This window comes from Ambystoma mexicanum, chromosome 11 (genome assembly GCF_040938575.1).
Source record: "Ambystoma mexicanum isolate Mex_15411 chromosome 11, UKY_AmexF1_1, whole genome shotgun sequence".
NCBI classification, from domain to species: Eukaryota; Metazoa; Chordata; class Amphibia; order Caudata; family Ambystomatidae; genus Ambystoma; species Ambystoma mexicanum.
The window spans coordinates 874635665-874656281 of NC_090934.1; the positions used below are offsets into that span (position 1 = coordinate 874635665).

General features: G+C 45.5%; 1 protein-coding gene across 3 annotated transcripts in view; it reads right to left on the reverse strand.

Annotated features, from left to right (window-relative positions):
* Positions 1-2606: 2606 nt before the first annotated feature.
* TSPAN32 (tetraspanin 32) overlaps positions 2607-20617 on the reverse strand; it is an 882228-nt gene continuing 864217 nt past the window's right edge. For all 3 annotated transcript variants that reach the window (XM_069623936.1, XM_069623937.1, XM_069623938.1), the window contains one exon: positions 2607-3047. In XM_069623936.1, the coding sequence (XP_069480037.1) occupies positions 2952-3047 (96 nt within the window). In that variant the 3' untranslated portion in view covers positions 2607-2951. The remainder of the gene's footprint in view (positions 3048-20617) is intronic.

Consider the following 20617-nt stretch of genomic DNA (forward strand, 5'->3'; position numbering starts at 1 on the left):
TCTTTCCCCTCCAACCGAACGGTAACAACATACTTATCACCATTTACATCTAACACCAAAAAGATCACCTGTGGCGAACCACAAGGAGGCAGCCTCTCCTCACTCCTCTTCAACATCTATATTTCCTCCCTAATGAAACTCACTCAAACCCATGGACTGACTGCCTACAACTACGCACACAATACCCAACTTATCTTCAAGATAACCTCAACTCAAGACCCAAACAACACCCTCAACAAATGCCTCACAGACATATACACCTGGACAACAATCAACAATCTCCAACTAAACCCAAACAAAACAGAAATAATGATGTTGCTCCCAGGCGATAATGCAACACACACACATGAGCTGGCCACCATGCAAGGGAACCGAACCGGAGGCATCCGCTGTGATAAAAAACCTGGGAATACATATGGACAACAGACTCTCACTAGACCCACAAATCAATACAATAGCAAAGAAAAGCTTCTACTTCCTGCGACTAATTAAAGGAATACTCCCCTACCTCACCTTCTCACACAGAGCTCTTGTAATCATCTCTGTGGTATTATGGAGACTAGACTATGCTAACAGTCTCTACCCTGGAATGTCAGAACGCCTCACAAAAAAAACTCCAGTGCATCCAAAATACTGCAGCAAGAGACTAAACAGAAGAGACTACTTCACACCAGCTCTGAGAAGCCTACAATGGCTTCCAGTAAAAATATGCATTAACCTCAAAGCCCTCTGCATCGTGCACAAATCACTATACGGACAAGAAGCCGAATTTCTCCAAGCCAAAATGAACCACTACCAACAAGGAAGAAACAACGTCCAAATCAAAACAAAACACTATGAGAAAAGGAAATTCGGAGGAACCGCATTCTCCCGTTTGATAGCCAAATTATGGAACTCGTTAACCAAGGAAATAAGAACGACAGATGATCACCTAACCTTCAAAAAACGCCTGAAAACCTGGCTTTTAAATTCACTGAGACAAACATAAAAACGGGCACATCCCACAACTCATACCCCGGACCGAAGGCAATCATGGGACAGTACAGATCCAGGAACCAACAATAAAACAACTACCAACTATTAACCATCCACTGCTCCTCTCCCGCAAAACTCCCACATACCATGCATGCTAAAACGGCTAGCAATACTACACACAAAACACACAAGCCACACACCCGCCACAAGAAACAACTCAGACACTGAACGTTACGCCTCCGGACACAACAAGCCCAGTGCACACAATCCAAGCATACTCAGAAAAGCCAAAACGCACAGACGCCAATTTCTTTTGGTTCTGTACACATCAACAGAAGGGCACAACCTCTATCCTATCCCTCACTAACCTACCACACTTACTTTCTTGCAGTGTGCGCCCAGAGACCATGCAAATGGTAGCAGTGCACAGTATAAATCAACATAAAATAACAAGACTCAAGTATAATAAAAATCCAGTTTTTATAAACGAAAAACCCTGATGTGTCATCATCTACATTGCATATGACCTAACACTGTAACCTGTTACTTTGCTTGTGTTGTGTACATTTGTTATTTTCCTCCCAGTTCACCTCATTGTTTCTCTATAGGCTGGCTAAGAATAGCAGTCACTGGAAGGTGGAAGAGAGGAAAATGTCAACCACACTTTACAGGTGGTACACTTTGTGGAATTGTGCTACAAGCCTCAATGTGGTTAGACCACAATGGTTGTAGCGAGTGCAGTACAAATAGCCATTTACTTTTATTTCATTTATTGTGCATTTACAGGGTGGGAACATGGGATTGAAAAGCAAATATATGCTGGAGGATAAAAGACGAACCTACTTGGCCTTTTGCATATTCAGAACGTGCAAGTGCAGAGAGAGAAGAGGGGAAGAGGGAGTGGGGCTGGGGTAAGTGCGGGAGTGTCTGTGCTCGTGGATGAGCAGCAGATCTAAGTGCCAAGTATAGCAAGTGCTAGGGAGCACTGAGTTGCAATAAGTGGGTGAGTGCAGGCCTAGAGTGGCGTAGGACAGTTGGTGCCGAGGCAAGTGCTGTGTGTAGGCAGAAGCTGAGGCGATTGGGTGTGGGAGACCAGAGCCCCGAGGACACATAAGGGCCATGGTCACCAATCACTGCGATCAACCACTTACACCATTTTAGAAGCATGGAACCACACTTAGGGTGTACATGGGGAGGCCACATTCCACTTCACAGAACTGAGACCAACCTTTACCCAACCGAAACTGCACAACTTAAATTGGAACCACACTACTCCAAAGAAGAGGTTTGGATTGAGGCATTGGGTGTAGCCAACTCCTCAGAGGGCAACAAAATTGCACCTCACAGAGGTGAGATACAATCAGTTCCACACAGTGGAGCCACAAGCCCCTTACTTGGAGGGGACTCATACTCCACTCTGTATAGGGGAGCTGCTCTCTAGGGCATATGGGGGCACTCACTCCACACAGTCATGAACAGTCCACTGCACAGAAGGGGGCCACATTGCACGGGACAGAGTGGAGCCGCACGCCACTTGCTTAGAGGAGAGCCAGATTCCATTCTCCAGAGGGGAGTTACACTTCACACTATAGAGGCGAGCCACACTCCACTGAAAACAGATGAGCCGGGAGGACTTTAAAGATGTTCTTTTATTCGATGCAAGCACCCGGGCTCAATTACCAAAAGCATGTCTTTGCTGAGTCTTTTAACTGAGTCCATTTACACATGCTACATTTACAGACGTTTGCATTGCACAACTTTATTTTCTAAAAAGAATCAGCCAATAAAAGCCTGGTCCATGCAGCGGAAGCTCTGTGGCGAAGTGGTAAGTCAGAGGAGACTCTCCCGCACCGTGAGGCAGATGGGCACATCCTGCTTCACCCTTCAATCTAAAGTGCGCAACACTCTCACCAGCAGTTGCAGACAGGTGGAAAAAAGCCCCCCACCACCGTACATCACTGGGGATTCGCCCACTTTTACTGCTGTGCTAAAGTGTATTTGCCTTTCCGTTCCCAGGAGATGCCGAGGCGGATGTAGAAGAGGAGGAAGGATGTCAGAGCCATGCCATAGACCTGCAGCGGAGAGAAGAAAGACAGGACAGGGGGATCAGACAAACTCTTTCTGGAAGGGACCATCACAGGGTCTCTGCTGAGGTACTTTTTTAATAGTACTGCTCATCTTGAATATTGCACCCTTTCCAGAGTTTCAAAGCTCCCAATAATGGGCCAGTCTTGATTCCCATATTTCCAGTATTCTGAACAGCAATGCAAAAGTGCATGTATGTGATATACACAGTGGGCCAGATTCTCGAAACTTTTTTGGGCACAAGTAAGGCGATGCTCTAGCGCATCTACTCACTTATACTAAACAAGTAGCAGCCTGATTCATAAAGGGCATCTGAATGAGCACTAGACTTTTTTCCCCATTTGCGCAAATAAGGAAGCGTTTCTGGGCGTATCCCGAATTCACAAATGGGATGTGATTTAAAATGCACAAAAACGAGGATCGTCCGCCTTCCAACCTCCGCGCCTTTTAAAACAGGCGCAGAGGGAGGCGCGAATCATGACAGGGTAATTTCTGACCCTGTCATGATTTTCTTTTGAAGTGGGACATCCCCAGGTGAAACTGCAGCTGTCACTCTAGCATGTCCATCCCCCAAACTAGTCATTTCACCGAGACAGGCCCCTTAACGGCCAATCTTTGTGAAATGCACTCCAAGCAACCACGTGGTTGCTGGGAACCTGTCATACATTAGTGTCGGGAGAGCTCTCGCGACACTAATGCAAAGGGGCAGGACAGCGCATCTTTGTGCTATTGTCCAGACCCTCCAGAAATGCTCAGGTCACCTTTGTGAATAAGGTGGACTGAGCATTTCTCAAAATAGTGCAAATGAAAGAAGCGCATTGCACCGCTCCTTTCATTTGCGTTTTTCTTTTTTTTAGAATCATGCTGCCTCATTACTGTGAGGTATCTGGTCCTAAATTTGTAAACAAAAGTTTAAAAATTTAAGTTGGAAAAACATAATATTGAAATATCAAAATCCGAAAATTAAGCCCCAAGTTTGATGGACCGCCACACAAAAATGGCACCCCGGGCAATATACATTTGTGAAGGAAGAAGTGACGGAAATATTAATCTACACGGAAAACCACAACCAAAAAATCTAAAATAAAAGAGAAGAGCAGAAAATTGAACAGCAGTAAATAAAGGGGAATTGAGGGGGTGACTGAGAGTTGGACTGGCGTAAACCGGGCAAATCAAAGTTTGAAAAAGGGACAAGTAGGGACACAGGTCAGTGGAAATGAATGAAACAGAAATAGATAAGCCAACAAATAATAGTGCAAAACCAATTGAATACAAAATGCGAAATTACAGATTCAACCTGTTGTAGTATTAATACAAAGTTTACTGAAACACTGGATTTTCAAACTTCCATTTTTGATCTTATACCTGCCCCAACCTAACCCACTACTCTGCCAAAAAAAGCGTATTTTCATCCAGGTTCTTATTAGACTGCACTACTGCTCCAGCCTACTCCTTGGTCTCCCCCTCTTCCCTTTCACCCCTGTTAATAAAACACTGAACTTCGAAACCTTTGCGACCTACCCAAATCCTCTCCCACCTTGGGGTATCATTACCATACTAGGTATGGATGACCGTTGGCTAAATGTCCCTTAGTCTATATTAAAAACCAATGAAATTGGTACTCATTCTATGTAATTTGGAAAGATAAAAGGCTGAGTATGCCTTGACTGGGGATCGAACTCTGCTGGGGGTGTCTGCTCGTGCCTCCACCCCTTCTTACTGCTGAACTATACTCATGACCTTCACGGCTTTTCATGCAGAATCAATCCATATTAAGTTTCTGCTCCTTGGATTCAAATCTATCCATGAACTAGCTGGCCACTATCTGATAAAAAATCTTTACTCTTCTACTCGAAAACCCTTAATGTCTCTGTACACTGTCCACCATGTGCTGCCTCCTGTTCACTCCTTTACTCTTCTTGTTCCACCCCTTTACTTTTCTTGTCCCACTCCTTTACTTTTCTTGTCCCGCCCACCATTTGAATTCTCTTCTGCCTGATGAGCAGCCCAGTTTTAATTCCACGTTGACATTCTACATGCTACTAGTCAGTGAAGGTATGTCTTCCACCCTGCTTCCCGCCCCTCGCCCCCTTGGGCCCCGGGACAGCATCAGGGCCTTTCAACATTTTCAAATGTAAGGGGCCCCAAGCCTCAGGTGACCCCCAGCTGCCCCTATGTTGCCAGTCAGCAGTCTTGTAACACAGCAATATATTCACTTCTCTATTTTCGTTCTGGAGCTTAAAATGTGCGCTCTGCAGTGCTCGCATTACAAGCTGCGTGTTTTCTCCCCACGAATATCTAGAAATGTTAGCACCTCATTACTTTTTAACAATGGTTCCTCTACATCAGCCACTTGCTGACGAAGAAAGGTTTAGAACTCTTCAGTGGACATTAGTCTTTACACTCCGTACTGGCTGGCCGCCTCGTGATAATTAACCTCATCTTTGTCGCTGTTGTAATGTATGCACCCCACGGGTGCCTCAGACGGTTTTCCCCTCTAAGCAGGGGGTCCCAAACATCATGTTGAAATGGGCCCTCACACATCTTCAGCCAGGCCTACACCCCACCCCCCACATTTACTCTATCTCCTATAAGAACCTAATATAGACTTGCAATGTCCAAGCTCTGGCATCATTCAGAAATGTAGAAGTATCCATGTATACTAACGAATGTCATCATTTTATCATCCATATATACATTCATTGTTCCTCTATTAAGGCGCCTGGAAATGGAACTGCTTCTGCTGCCTGATGACACTATGTAGGGAATTGTTTTGTTAAACTTTATATCGTTCAAAGACCATAAAAATAATATCACAAACAAATTGCAATCGCAGTGAATGCACCATTAGAACAATTGCAAAACATACCCTTCATAAAATCACAGCAAATACAATTGAAGAATATGAAACATGTTCATAGGAACTCATATCAAACTTTCCAAAACACATACTAGAAAATGTGCATGATATGACTACAAATAATATGCGTGATTAAAATATAGTTCTGCTAAAAATGGCGGGATCATGGGTACAAAAAATAAATAGCCCACAATCCCACCCCCACGTTTGTGCCAAATACGGTATTTAGGTGATGCAATGTAATCTTACTCTCCGTGCCCTCGCCAAAAAATGTACAACTGAGTGCACCGCCAGAACATCTTTTGAATGTACACACAATGCCAGCCAGCGCTTGCTTTGTGATTCTGGCAGCTCTGCACCTCAAAAGTGGCAGGATATATGTTTTCCTGATAACACGATAAAGAGGGCAGAACAAGAGAAAATGCATTTCATTCTCAATTTCATTTTCACATGAAGGCCCTTTATTAAAGACATCACAATTCCATTTGTGCAACAATTCACCATAAGGTAGCATACCAAGGCAAAGCTCAAGATACAATGCCCTGGAGAATTTGGGGATACAATATCCAAGTAGCTTTCCTAACCGAGGCTCTTCTTCAACTCCCAGTATCTCCTGCCACTCCCGTTTTTTGAAATATCTGCGAGGGTGCTGCACACCTCATCATGCAAAAGACCTTTCATGATCCTTTGTTTATGCTCTAGCTAATGAGCTGGGGTTGTAACCAGCACTCACCATGCCACAACAAAGTAAAAGCTTCCTTTTGGAATTTCATCCAGGGTCAGGATCAGCCGCCCTCCTGCGATAAAATGTCTTCCATGGCCAATCTATACATAGCTAGTCCAGGGGCGGAGCAAACCTTAATCCCAATCTAGTAACGGTTCAGACCTACATAGAGTCCCAATGCTCCGGACATCGTCCTCTAGGGAGACCGGGATAGAAGAAGTGCTTCTTGGGAATCCCTATACATTTTTCACAAATGTATTTTTACTGATGGTTAACTGATCGCAATTGGTACTCCCCACAGCTCTGCCCCATAAAGCGCTGCTTGTCTAGCCTGGGCAGAGTACGCTTCTAGGGATACCTTCGACCACCCCATTGCCATAGTCATAGGCAAACTTGGCAATGGCCCCACTGTAGCGATTAAGTGTAATGTGAGCCTTTGAGATTTGGGAGGACCAATTGCAGGTTTCAGTGAACCGGACGCCCAAATAATCATACTCACTGACTTGCTCAACCCCCTCCCTGAGTGGCAGACGTAATTTATCGAGCCCTTTGTTTCTGCTTTTCCTGAAGATCAAGGTTTTATTTTTTTTCAAATTTATGGAAAGCCAATTTGCATCGCAAAACTCTTCAAATGCTTACAATTGTTTTTTTAAGCTAAACAGAGTCAATGATAAAAGCACTGCATCGTCCGCAAACATTAAAATGAGGACATTTTTCTCCAGGAAAATTCAGCGAATCCCATGAAAATTCATTTATTTTAAAATGATGCCATTGATCAAAAGACAGAAGCGTTTGGGAGCCAAAACTCACTCTTGGCGTACTCCTATTTGAATGGGAATTTTCATAGTGACCCTACCATCTGTCCCCCATCTTACTACACCCTCATTTCCTGTGTATAAACTTTGGATTGCCCTATCAGGGCTGTGGGAATGCTCAAGCTTTTTAGGGCACTCCATAGCTTTACCCTCGATACCTTGTCAAAGGTCGTTTTTTTAAATCAGCAAATGTGACATACAACCTAATTTTCCTCAGGCTTACATATTTTTCACACAAAAGTCTCGATCTTAAGCACTGGTGTAAGATATTATTGTCTTCCATCCAGGCCTCCAGGTGAATCAGCAATGCCTTGGTGAAAACCCTCCGACCTGCATCGAGCAGGGACATAGGGTGGTAGTTCCCTGGTTCCTCTCTACTGCCCTATTTCTACAACGGGACAATTTCGGCTTGGGTCCATGTCTAGGGACCGAGGTTTGCTGACAGAACAGCATTAAAACGCTTCATAAGATAAGGGGCCCATATCGTTGGATCTGATTTATAAAAATCAACCAGTACCTTATTTGGGCCATGTGCTTTTTCTGTTTTTTGACTGTTAAGTGATTACTTCACATAGGATTAGGCTAACGGGGACAGTCTTCTTCACTATCAGCCACAGTAGGACTTTTATCCACAACAACTCTAGATTCTGCATACAATAATAACACATGTGAATGCCAGAGTCATTCCGGAATTTTACACTAAATTTGCTTTTAGTTTTCAGTACTTCCCATCCCTGTAAGACTTCTGAATCTCTTTGGGGCTTTCTCTGCGATGGCATTTAGGAGGGCATTTCATATATCTCTATAATGCTCCTCCTTTTTTCTTTTAGAATTATAATTGTTCTTTTATATCGCGCTTAATACCACAGATTGGTTTCTAAGTGCGGGATTAGGATTCAAACCTGTGTTGTGCTGCGTATTCTTGCTTCCAAGACAAAAGCATTGCCCCTGAGCTATCCCACCTCACCAAGCTCTTGTAAAACGATTGTGCTGTTACGACTGCTCCCTCCCCCATCAGTGACATTTTTCACACTCTTGATCAAGGTCTCTTTTGCCTTCCTTCCATCTTGGGATTCATGTTTATTACATTCCTATGATTTGATCTGGCTTTGACAGTAAACAATGGTCTTAAATCATCCACAAGCATTCAGTCTGACGATAATGCACAGAGTGGCGACCCTCCATCGTCCTGCAAAACACTTTCTAGTGCTGGGAGAATGGATTAATAAATGACGGGCAGGATCTTGGTTGCATTAATTTGGACCCACTTGTGACAATCCATCCTCCAAATGAATAGAAAAAAATACAAATTTTTCAAATGTTTCGCCTATAACATTATGTGGCATTCGGAGAAAAAAAAGTCTGCCATTTGTCTGCGAAGCTCTCTGCATTAGTGTGATGAAGTTCGTTGCTTGGAACATCTGGTCACCACAAGCTGGACGATTTAGGGACTCTATGCAAGCTACTCATTTTCCCTAACGCCCCTCAGCAACAGTAACAAAACCCGGACCGGATCTAGGGAGCGGAATTAGGAACTGGGGAGGAGGTGTACCCCGCGAAATATCCAGTCAGCTCACTTAAGCCAGGGAAAGACAACTGGAAACCGTTGTAAGGGCCCAAACACCACAATTACACAAGCAAACCACCCTCAGATGCACTACATCACCCACAATGCCCTTTTTTCCCCAATCAGAAAACCCAGAATGGATCAGGGAAATTAAATTATCCTTTTGTAAACAGGCACTGGAAAGTCCCAGTGCTAGAGGAACAGACTGGCTGGGAAATCCCATGCCCAATACGGAAATAGTCAAGGTAAATGGCAAAGGCCTGTTTAATTAAGAATCCATATAAAACAGGGACAGTAAAAAGCAGGCAATTGTCAAAGCTCTCACACCTCTACAATGCAAAACAGTAGGTCATAAAACATAAATATGTCACAACTGACCTTGCACTGCAATCTTGGTTTCAAATACCTGCCGGTCGGAGGGATTGGTAAGGGGAATTGTTTACGTATAGGATACATAGCGATTAGTATTTTCGTTGATCAGGATTATCTGATGACCACACCTCGGACCACCCCTAAATTGATATAAGTAAGAAAGACATAATTTTAGCAACAGGTAATTGGCCAATGCAACAATGTCTGCACCATTTGGGGTATTTTCATTGGTTGGCATCTTGGACATTTGGCAGGCCCTCCTATCACTATCTTTGCTTATTGCTAATTTGCAATAAGCAAAGATAGTGGTAGGAGGAGTGATATCAAGGAACTGATTATTTTACTTGAATAAGACACCATCCCGGATAGGGTATTCAGCTTTGAACTTGGCTATGTTCTGCGTCTCTCGTTCTGGGAATCCATGGGGAGTCGAGGCAGGAGTCTATCTGTCTGTAGCTTAATAAATGGAAACTGTTCTCCAATCATAGGTCATGTATGAGAAGACCACGTTTTGAATTATTCTGCTTGGCTTTTATTAGGATTTTAGCTCATATTAATATGGGTGCCTTTACCCTCTCTGGCCAATGGAGACTTGTTTGAGCTTTTCTTTCTCCAGTATTAAGCTCCTAATTAATGGGCACCTGGCATTGAAAGGCTGATTATTCTTTTACCTAATCGAAGAGGAGTATGCTTAATGCTTGGGAATTATTATCTTCTGTTCAGTTCAGAGCCACCCAAACCTCCCCTTTTGCAGCAACCTTGGATGGGGCTGTGCAGCTACTGTCTGGCCTGCACAAGTCTGTATTTTAGCTAATTTCAGCAAGTCAAATCTTCTTGCAGCTTCAAGGCTTCTTCGAGGCTTCCCATTCCCTCTAAGGTGGTTTCATCCTCCATTTTCTCCAAAATGGCCACTCATTACCGTTGCATTTCTACGTTTAGCAAACATTATATGTACTTCGTCACAAGCTTCTTATGTACTTTGTTCATCTTGTGTTTCAGCGTATACATTGATTATGTTATGTTGCTAGTGCCTGTATAGTGCAGGTAAAATTCTTCATGTCTAAATGCATGTTTGACCTAGTGTGTCTGTTTCTTCATGGTGAGAGCATATCTACTTCATTGCTAGTGTATCTACATGTGTCATATTAGCAGTGAAGTCACTTACTCTCGTCACCTACAGTTACAACATGCTCATATCTTCTTGAGCTTGCAGATCCATATCTTCTTCTATTGTTCCAAGATATGTTTGGTAGGGTTGTTTTAGTGAATAGCGTCTCTCGCATTTGGGATATAGGGACTGGGAAGGAGCAGTCTTCATAAATTAGGTACTTCTCTCATTTCTATGATATAGAGGCGGGGGAGGGGCTGACATCATGAAAGACACGTTCATGTGCCTCTCGACATTTCCCCCCCTCTCATCAAGTCCTCGACATATCTCTTCTAAGGCCCTCCCCCAAGTAAGGCACTTTAGGGGTCCATATCTTTGTCACTCGACCTCAGGTCACATGAATTCTTTATATGCTCCACACTCCAGGTCATACAGCAGCACACTCCATCTGTTTTGCAGAATAGCCAACGTCCCACGTAATTATGAGCGTTCCTGGGATAACAGAATTTTGATCCGGGAGTGACGATAGGACTTTGTCTCAGGTCCATGTAAGGTAGATCATCTGTCTGTGTGCATTTGTTGATTTTAGTTTCCAGGTTTATGTTAATGTTAAAGGTTTTTATACCGTGCACCGATGCCATTGATGTAGTCTCCAGGCGCTCAGACGGATCTGTAATGCAAGGAGTGAGGGTGGTTAGTAGGATTGAGCGGGAAAAGGGCAAGAGAACTGTGATGTGCTGTTGGCAGCTTCAGTTCGAAAACACTGTTCACTTAGCATAAGTGTGAGTTTCTGAAGTTTGGCCACCATCTGCTGTTGTGCAAGATTGTGTGTGGTTTGTTTTGTTGTTGATGTGTTGTGAAGTACGTACAGACTGTGGTGCTGTGGAGATCTGGTTGCGTTAAGTCCTTAGTTTGAGAGATGTATGCAGAGGAGTGAGTTTATTAGTACAGACTTTTGGTGAAAGTTCTGTAAATCCATCCAAGCGCTCCACACCTCCCATCCCCGAAATCAATCCAAGTGCATCACATCTCCCATCGTAGGAATTCATCCAAGCGCGCCAGACCCCCTCCGCCCCTGAAAATCCACCCAAGTGCACCACTCCCCCCACTCCAGGGATCAGAGTGCATCACACCTCCGCCCCACTGAGAATCTATCCAAGTGCATCATATCTCCCACCCCTCCGAAGTCCACCCAGCTGTGCCACAATTCCCTCCCCGAAATCCATCCAAGCACATCACAACTCCCACCCCAGGAATCAATCTGAGTGTGTCACCCCCCCCAAAATCCATCTAAGTGCATCACATTTCCTACCCTTAAGAGTGTCAGGTTCCCTAACCCTGACATCCATTCAGATGCATCACAATTCCCACCCCTGGAATCTGTCCAAGTGTGACGCGCTTTCTACCATTGAATTTCATCTAATTGCTTCTCCTGTGGCAGGCGTGATATTTGTCTCCCCCCAGTTGACCTTTCTGGGTTTTGCATGAATTGTCACCTCAGCATTCAGGATTCCTAAGCTTTTCCGGAATACGTTCTGCTGTCCGATTTCTTAGTACTAGCCCTATTTCTAGCTTTGTGATCTGTTCACTGGCCTAAGGGGAATCAGCAGGGAACGGTTAGTCTTCTTCCTCGATACCCTACGCGTGTTGTTTTATCTTTTGGGGTGGGTCTGGTGCATTACTCCTCTTAACTTGTTGGTCCTCAGTGAGGGTGCGCCTAGGCTGGGAGTCTCCCTTCCTTGGTATTCCCTCCCCCAGTTTCCCTAGAGCCTTATTCCCTGGCCTAATCGTAATGGGCCTACCAGCTTCTGCGGTTTCTTGGTAGTCCCTCTTTTAGGGGGCAGGGTTGGGGAGGGGAGGTGGGGGGCATCTCTGTTTAAGGTCTCTCTCCCAGTCCTGTCCCTCTTGCTAGTCCTGTCCCTCATTCCTCTATTGATTTTGTGCTATTTTTCCTTTTTCAGTACTTGGCCGGTTACAAGGTGTGCAGGCGCTATTCAGTCGGTTTCATTGTGTTCAAAGCTGAAGAGCCAGGTTTTAAGAATTGTTCTGAATTTTGTATGATCCTCCACAGTTCATATTTCCCTAGGAAGGGAGTTCCATAGTTTCCCAGCTAAGCAGAAGAATGCTGATCCACCCGTATTATTTTTGTGTATTACTATTTTCCTCCCCACTGCCTTTTAGCTGTCTTCTCACATTGGCTATTCTCAGGACGCAGAATCCAAATAGCACTAAAACTAGTATGGCTATCAGTATTTTGAATGCATTAGCCAGCCAGGAGGGGATCCAGGGGAATAAATAAGAGATGATATGATATGGCATTTATAACGCGCCTATACACAAGAGCCAAGCATCAATTTGCACTTCTTCTACTTCCTCTACCATTTTAGTGTGGATGTCTGTGAACAATGTTATGGCCTCTGTGAGAGTCCCATTTTCTTCATCGTGAGCAGGTCCGTATGTATAGCAGGATGGACCTATTTCTGTGCATACGGCACCCTCCGTGGCTTTTATTAAATCAAGGACATACCTATTTAGAAGGGTCATGAGTGTTATTGTTCTCAGCTCCTCCTTTATGGCATTAAAGCCTTTCACTGTTGTGTTAATTGTTTGTAACAGCTTCCAGCGGGTTATTTGCAGCCACTTAGTATTTGTATTGGCTTGCAAACCGGCAATAAAGATCGATGCAGAGAACATGTCTGTCCTTTCGAACAATGTATGTATGTCTGGTATGTCGTCATATGTGTGTTCCATATTGTCTGATAAATAGCTACTTCTCTTTGTTCGTTTGTGGGCAACAACCTTTTTGTTCTCAAATGTGCATCCATTTTGGGGAAATCTGTAATGTGCACATCGCTTTGGGGCACTAAAAGAGTGGGTATGCTTATCAGCACGATGGAACACAGCCCTCCCCAATTTGAGGGCAGTTTCACATATGCTCTGCATTCACAAGCCCAATAGTGGTCCATCAATACAGTGGTACCTATTTTCATACCAGGCACATCAAAAATACGTTTGCACCCTTTGTTTTTGTCATGGGTATCAGGCAGGTAGTTGGGGCAAGCTGGGTGGAGGCTTGGCAGGCCTGGCATAGGCACACAAAGAACCCATAGCAAATCCCTCCTTTAATTCCTTCCTAGTGTTTGTAGTAACTTCCTGGTTACCACTTTCTGTTGCCAAACAGGAAGTGCATGATGATTCATTAGCTCTCTAGTGTTTGGGTGTGGCTCGCTATATAAGCCAGACCCAAGATTCTTCCAGTGCTTCGTGTTGCTTACTGTGAGCTGTATCAGCAACACACTTGCCGTGCTCTGGATCAGCCAGCTTCTGCTTACCTGCTCCAGATCATCCTGCTTCTGCTTACCTGCTCCGGATCATTCTGCTTCAGTTTACCTGCTCCGGAAGAACCTCTGTTCTTACTCCATGCCACAGCTATCTCCAGTCAAGAGGGGACTTCTACACCGGCACCTGTAAGAACAAAGAAGAACTGCGTTAACACGCGCACATCAGTAACGCTGCGCATACTCACTGAATCTTCCCGCGATGCTGCAATACAGGTCAGTTGTACGAGCGCACAAACCCCTGCAAAAGAAAGAAGAGACATTATTGTGCTCGCCCCAATAACGCGGACACTTATTTCACTGTGCTCGCGGTGCATACTCACCAAAAGCCTCCGTGTATACTTACCCAACCACCAAGTCTCCCGTAGCGCTAAATCCTGAACTCGAGGCACTATTACCACATAATTTCTCCTACAAGGGAAATGGAGAGACATTACCAGGCGCGCCAGAATTGAAGGCGCTGCGAAAACCTACCAGCAGCTAGCTTCTACACGCAGCGCTACTCACCCACAAAAATATAGGCAAACAAAGTCTATACGGACAATTTTGGACTCTCAACATTCTCCGTGCAACGTTTACGTGTGGGAATGACTTACTAGCCAGTGAAGAAACTGGCGCCTTGAACACTCGGCCTCGCTGTGAAGGCATAAAACAGCGTTTGGCATCTGAACTCAGTCTACAGACATTGGCACCAATCACATGAGTGAATTTGCACCCCTGCGAATGCAGGCTGAAGTGCACACCCTACTAAAGATCAAGGTAAGCCCATAGGGGGACATCACAGCACACAATAAAGAGAGGGGAAACCCCCAGTGGAATCAGGTGATTTCAGGTCTGAGTGTACGCCTTGTATTTGACAGGTATTCCTCCAGGTGAAACAGGGGAAGTGAAGACTCGCGGTCAAGGGAGGCACGTCCATCGCTCCTGCAGAGACACAGATGAGTGTGACAGAACACAAAGCCATCCTCAATAACTCTGCCCGAGCGATGGAAACCTCCGAGGTAGACCAGCTTTCCCTATTGTTAGGTGAACTACGGGCCGAGGTGCATGCCACCCGCTCTGAGACAAATGCCTTAAGGCGCGAACTGGTAGTCAACAGGGACAAAACAGACGATTTGCCAAGACAGCTCTTACAGACGCAAGCTGGTCTAGCAGCCCTGCCAGGTGGAGTTCCTCAGGGGGAGCCTACTGTGGCACCTGTAGCCACACCCGTTCAGGTATTGCTTCCAGGTAACATCCCTTTAGCACCCCTGGAAGGCTTCTCTGGGGATCCCAAGAAATTTGGAGAGTTCATGAATTAATGCCGGCTACACTTCATATGCAAACCAGACACTTTTCTGACCGACCAAGCTAAAGTAGCTTTCATCCTCTCCTATTTAGGAGGGCACGCGGCGGACTGGTCTGTCCCGTTAGTGCTTAGAGACGACCCTTTACTGAGAAATTACCCAGGTTTTCAGCGTGAACTGGAAAAACTATTTGCCCATCGGACTCGAGGTCAGGCCCTGGATAATGAGCTATGCTCTCTGCGACAGGGTGGTCAGGATCTTATTTCATATGTCGCCACATTCAATCGCTTAATAGCCGAATCAGGTTGGCCAGAGGAGAAACGAATAATGTTATTTTATCGAGGACTGAGAATTAAAAGAGGTCTTGGCGCAAGTAGTTAATCCTCCCGAAGATTGCAGTGAATACATCGACCTAACTATGCAACTAGACCACCGGTTACAGGGTCGCAAGGCCGACCGAACCAGATCAGAACATAGACCAGTGTATGTCCGACCAAAGGAAGCGTCCCATCGACAGGCTTCAGAAACACACTCAGAACCCATGCAATTGGGTGTTCTCAGTGGACCACTCACCAAGGCAGAGAGAGAATGGAGTCGTCAGGAAAAACTTTGCTTATATTGCAGCCAATCTGGTCAGTTCCTCCGGAACTGCATGGTTAAACCCCCACAGAAGACAATGGGGGTACTAGATAACACAGGGGAAGACACAGGTGCGTTAGCAGAAAACTCCAACGCCTGGCAGATGTAGAGGTTGGTCTGTCGAGCCAGGAACGGATCACTCAGATCTCACATTTCAGTATTCCTGTGGTTTTGTTAGACCCTTCACAGCCCACCCGAATGCATGCCCTCAAGGCTTTCATAGACAGTGGGGCTATTGGGAAATACCTGGACATAAACACCGCAAAGACCTTGGGATTGGCATTGCACCGTAAGGGCACCGTAGAAAGCGTGACAGCTGTGGATGGCACACAACTCCTGTAGGGACCAGTAACACAGTGTACTTCCACCATCACCTTAATCTGCCAAGATGGCCACAGGGAAAGTATTAGATTCGACCTTATCGCTGCACCCCAATTCAGCTGATTCTTGGGATACCGTGGCTGGAGACGCACAACCCAAAGATAGATTGGCGAGCTCGAACCTTACTCTTTTCCACGAAATGCGCCTCTTGTTACAACAACAATGGGATCCAAGGAAGCCCATTGTTAGCTTCACAGGAAAATATATCAGGTTTAGGCTTGGTGGGCACTTTACCAGAGGAATACCAGGAGTTCCAGGATGTGTTCGCGAAGGAGCAAGCTAATACACTACCACCACATCCAGTTTACGACTGCCAGATCGACCTGCAACCAGGGACACAAGTACCATGCAGCTGCATTTATGCATTAACCGAGGAAGAAAACGCTCATCTACAGACCTACTTGGATCAATACCTGGCCAATGGCTTCATTAGACCATCTAAGCCACCAGCCGCCTCCCCACTCTTCTTCGTACCGAAGAAAGAGGGGGATTTAAGAACAAGTATTGATTACCGGGTCCTAAATCAAGTCACCATAAAAAAATAAGTACCTGTTACCTCTGATACCAGTACTCATAGACCAGGTGAGACAAGCGAAGATTTTCACCAAGCTAGACTTATGCGACGCATATCAACTGGTACGCATGAAGAAAGGGGACGAGTGGAAGACTGTCTTCCGTACCTGCTATGGGTTGTATGAATACCAGGTCATGCCCTTTGGGCTTTGCAATGCCCCGGCTGCGTTCCGCATTTTATGAATGATGTGTTACGGGAACTCCTCGATGTCTGCGCAGTCGTCTACATCGATTACATTCTGATCTACTCCACCACTCCCCAAGAACACATAACCCACGTGCGACCTGTACTCTGCAAAATGCATGAAAACCAACTGTATGCAAAGCTAGAAAAATGCTCCTTCCACGTCACCGATGTGGAGTTTCTGGGATATGTACTGACACCGCAGGGGATCAAGATGGACAATACAAAAGTGGAGCCAATCCTCACTTGGTCCTCGCCCACGTCTGTAAAGGGAGTACAGAGTTTCCTAGGGTTTCCAAACTTTTATCAACGCTTCATACCAGGATTCTCACATATTGTACATCCAATAACGTCCTTGCTGCGCAAACACCGAAAGTTCGAATGGACACCAGCGGCGGAAGAAGCTTTCCATGCTCTCAAGGAAAAATTCACCTCAGCCCCGATACTGCAACACCCACAGCCCGATTTACTGTACATCGTGGAGACGGACGCTTCAAGCATTGTCATGGGGGCCGTATTGTCTCAACAAAATCCTGAAACCGCATGCCTTCATCCCATTGCCTTTTGGTCAAGGAAATTTTCCCCAGCAGAATTAAACTATGCGATTTCTGAGAAAGAACTCCTAGCAATCAAAAGCACACTGTTTGAATGGTGACATTACTTACTAGGGGCAAAACACACCATCACAATAATAACAGATAATCAGAACTTGCAATATTTACGCTCAGCAAAAGCTCAGTCTTCTAGGCAGCTCCGTTGGGCCTTATCCTTAATGGAATACGACTTTGTAATCACGTACCGCCCCGGAGTTAAAAACGGGAAAGCGGATGCGTTATCCCACATTGGCACAGGAGAGGAAGTCTACAATGCCCCTAACCCGGAGATCATACCCAGTCATAAAATTCTCGGCCTCTGCATCAGCCCATCTCCGTTAAATACACTGCAGGAAGCAATAAAAGAAAATATGTCTGAAGAAGACCTACTGGCTTGGGACACAAAGGGAGATCAGTTCCCCATTCAAGACAAACTACCATACTACCAAAAAAGCCTCTACCTTCAAACAAAGGATCTGCAACAAGCAATCATATCAGACTACCACGACACGCTGTTAGAAGCCCATCCGGGTATAGCCAAAACCATGAAGAAAGTAGGCAAATCTTATTGGTGGCCAACTTGGCGAGAGGATATTGCCACCTACATAGGCACTTGTGAGGTGTGTGCACAATACAAAACATCCAGGCAAAAACCAGCCAGCGTCCTTCAGCCAATCACCATTCCGCCAGCGCCCTGGCACACAGTATCAATGGACTTCGTCACTGACCTACCTCCTAACTCAGGTTATAATACCATCCTTGTAGTAGTGGACCTCGTCTCCAAAATGGCCCATTTCATAGCTCTATAAGGTATTCCCTCAGCTCAGAACCAGGCGCAGGTTTTTCTAGACCGAATCGTCAAGTTACATGGATTCCCTACCATAATCGTTTCTGACAGAGGCAGCCAATTTATATCTCGTTTTTGGAAAATATTTTGTGCCCTGGCAAGAGTAGAAGTCCGTCTGTCTTCTAGTCACCACCCTCAAACGGATGGCCAAACCGAGCGCACGAACCAGATCATGGAACAGTATTTGCACTGTCTATTACACCAAACAAGCCAAAGCTGGACAGAAATTCTATGTATTGCGGAGTATGCCTACAACAACTCAACACATTCATCAAGCCAAGCAACACCCTTCTTTACTATATATGGTTGAAACCCCAGAACGTCGGTCTACGATCCGCCAGAAAACATTGAAATGCCCACAATAAAGAATCTACATGCCAGCATCATGAAAGCAGCCAGAGAAGCCAGCAGGAACTTACAGCAAGCCAAAGAAACACAGAAAAGAAACGCTGATCGCCATTGATGAAAAGCCCCAGATTATCAAGTGGGAGACTCGGTCTGGATGGCAACTAGACACATTGCTTTAAAGGGTCCCAAATAATTTCAGCCTAGATACATCGGCCTGTATACAATTGAAAATGTAATTAATTCAGCAGCCATGAGACTGGCGTTACCTCAACATATGCGTATCCATCCCGTATTTCACGTGTCACTATTAAAAACAGCACACCCAGGAACCCAAACATCCACACCTGCCGCACCCATACAAGTGGGTGAAGAAGCACCAGAATATGAGGTCAAGAACATATTAGATTCCAAACAAGTACGAAAGACCCTGTATTATTTGATTGACTGGAAAGGGTACGGACCCCAGGAAAGATCATGGGAACCCAGCACACACGTGCATGCCCCCCGATTGGTGCGGAAATTCCATCGAGACCATCTTGAGAAACCAAAGCCCTCATACACACCATTGGGAGGGGTCTTGAGGGGGAAGACTGTCATGGGTATCAGGCAGGTACTTGGGGCAAGCTGGGTGGAGCCTTAGCAGGCCTGGCATAGGCACACCAAGAACTCATAGCAAATCCCTCCTTTAATTCCTTCCTAGTGTTTGTAGTAACTTCCTGGTTACCACTTCCTGTTGAAAAACAGGAAGTGCATGATGATTCATGAGCCCTCTAGTGTTTGGGTGTAGCTGGCTATATAAGCCACACCCAAGATTCCTCCAGTGCTTCGAGTTGCATACTGTGAGCTGTATCAGCAACACACTTGCCGTGTTCTGGATCAGCCAGCTTCTGCTTACCTGCTCCGGATCATCCTGCTTCTGCTTACCTGAGCCGGATCATTCTGCTTCAGCTTACCTGCTCCGGAAGAACCTCCGCTCTTACTGCATGCCGCAGCTATCTCCAGTCAAGAGGGGACTTCTACACCGGCACCTGTAAGAACAAAGAAGAACTGTGTTAACACGCGCACATCAGTAACGCTGTGCATACTCACCGAATCTTCCCGCGACACTGCAATCCAGGTCAGTTGTATGAGCGCATAAACCCCTGCAAAAGAAAGAAGAGACATTATTCATTGCGCTCGCCCCAATAACGCGGACACTTATTTCACTGCGCTCGCGGTGCATACTCACCAAAAGCCTCCGTGTATACTTACCCAACCACCAAGTCTCCAGTAGCACTAAACCCGGACTCAAGGCGCTAATACCACATAATTTCTCCTGCAAGGGAAAGGGAGAGACATTACCAGGCACGCCCGAATTGAAGTCGTTGCGCAAACCTACCAGCAGCTAGCTTCTACATGCAGCGTTACTCAGCCACATAAATACTGGCAAATAAAGTCAATACGGACAATTTTGGACACTCAACGTTCTCCGCGCAACATGCACTTGTGGGAAGGACTTTCTAGCCAGTGAAGAAACTGGCGCCTTGAACACTCGGCCTCGCTGTGAAGGCATGAAACAGCGTTTGGCATCTGAACTCAGCCTACAGACATTGGCACCAATCACATGAGTGAATCGTTCCCCTGCGAATGCAGGATGGAGTGCACACCCTACTAAAGATCAAGGTAAGCACATAGGGGGACATCACAGCACACAGTAAAGAGAGGGGTAGGGCCCAGGGGATTCAGGGGAATTCAGGTCTGAGTGTACACCTTGTATTTGACAGGTATTCCTCCGGGTGAAACAGGGGAAGTAAAGACTCGGGGTCAAGGGAGGCACGTCCATCGCTCCTGCAGAGACACAGGTGAGTGTGACAGTTTTCCTCTACTTTCACCGGGCCAGTACTCCTGAAACATAATTTGGCATTTTTCACAGATATCATGGG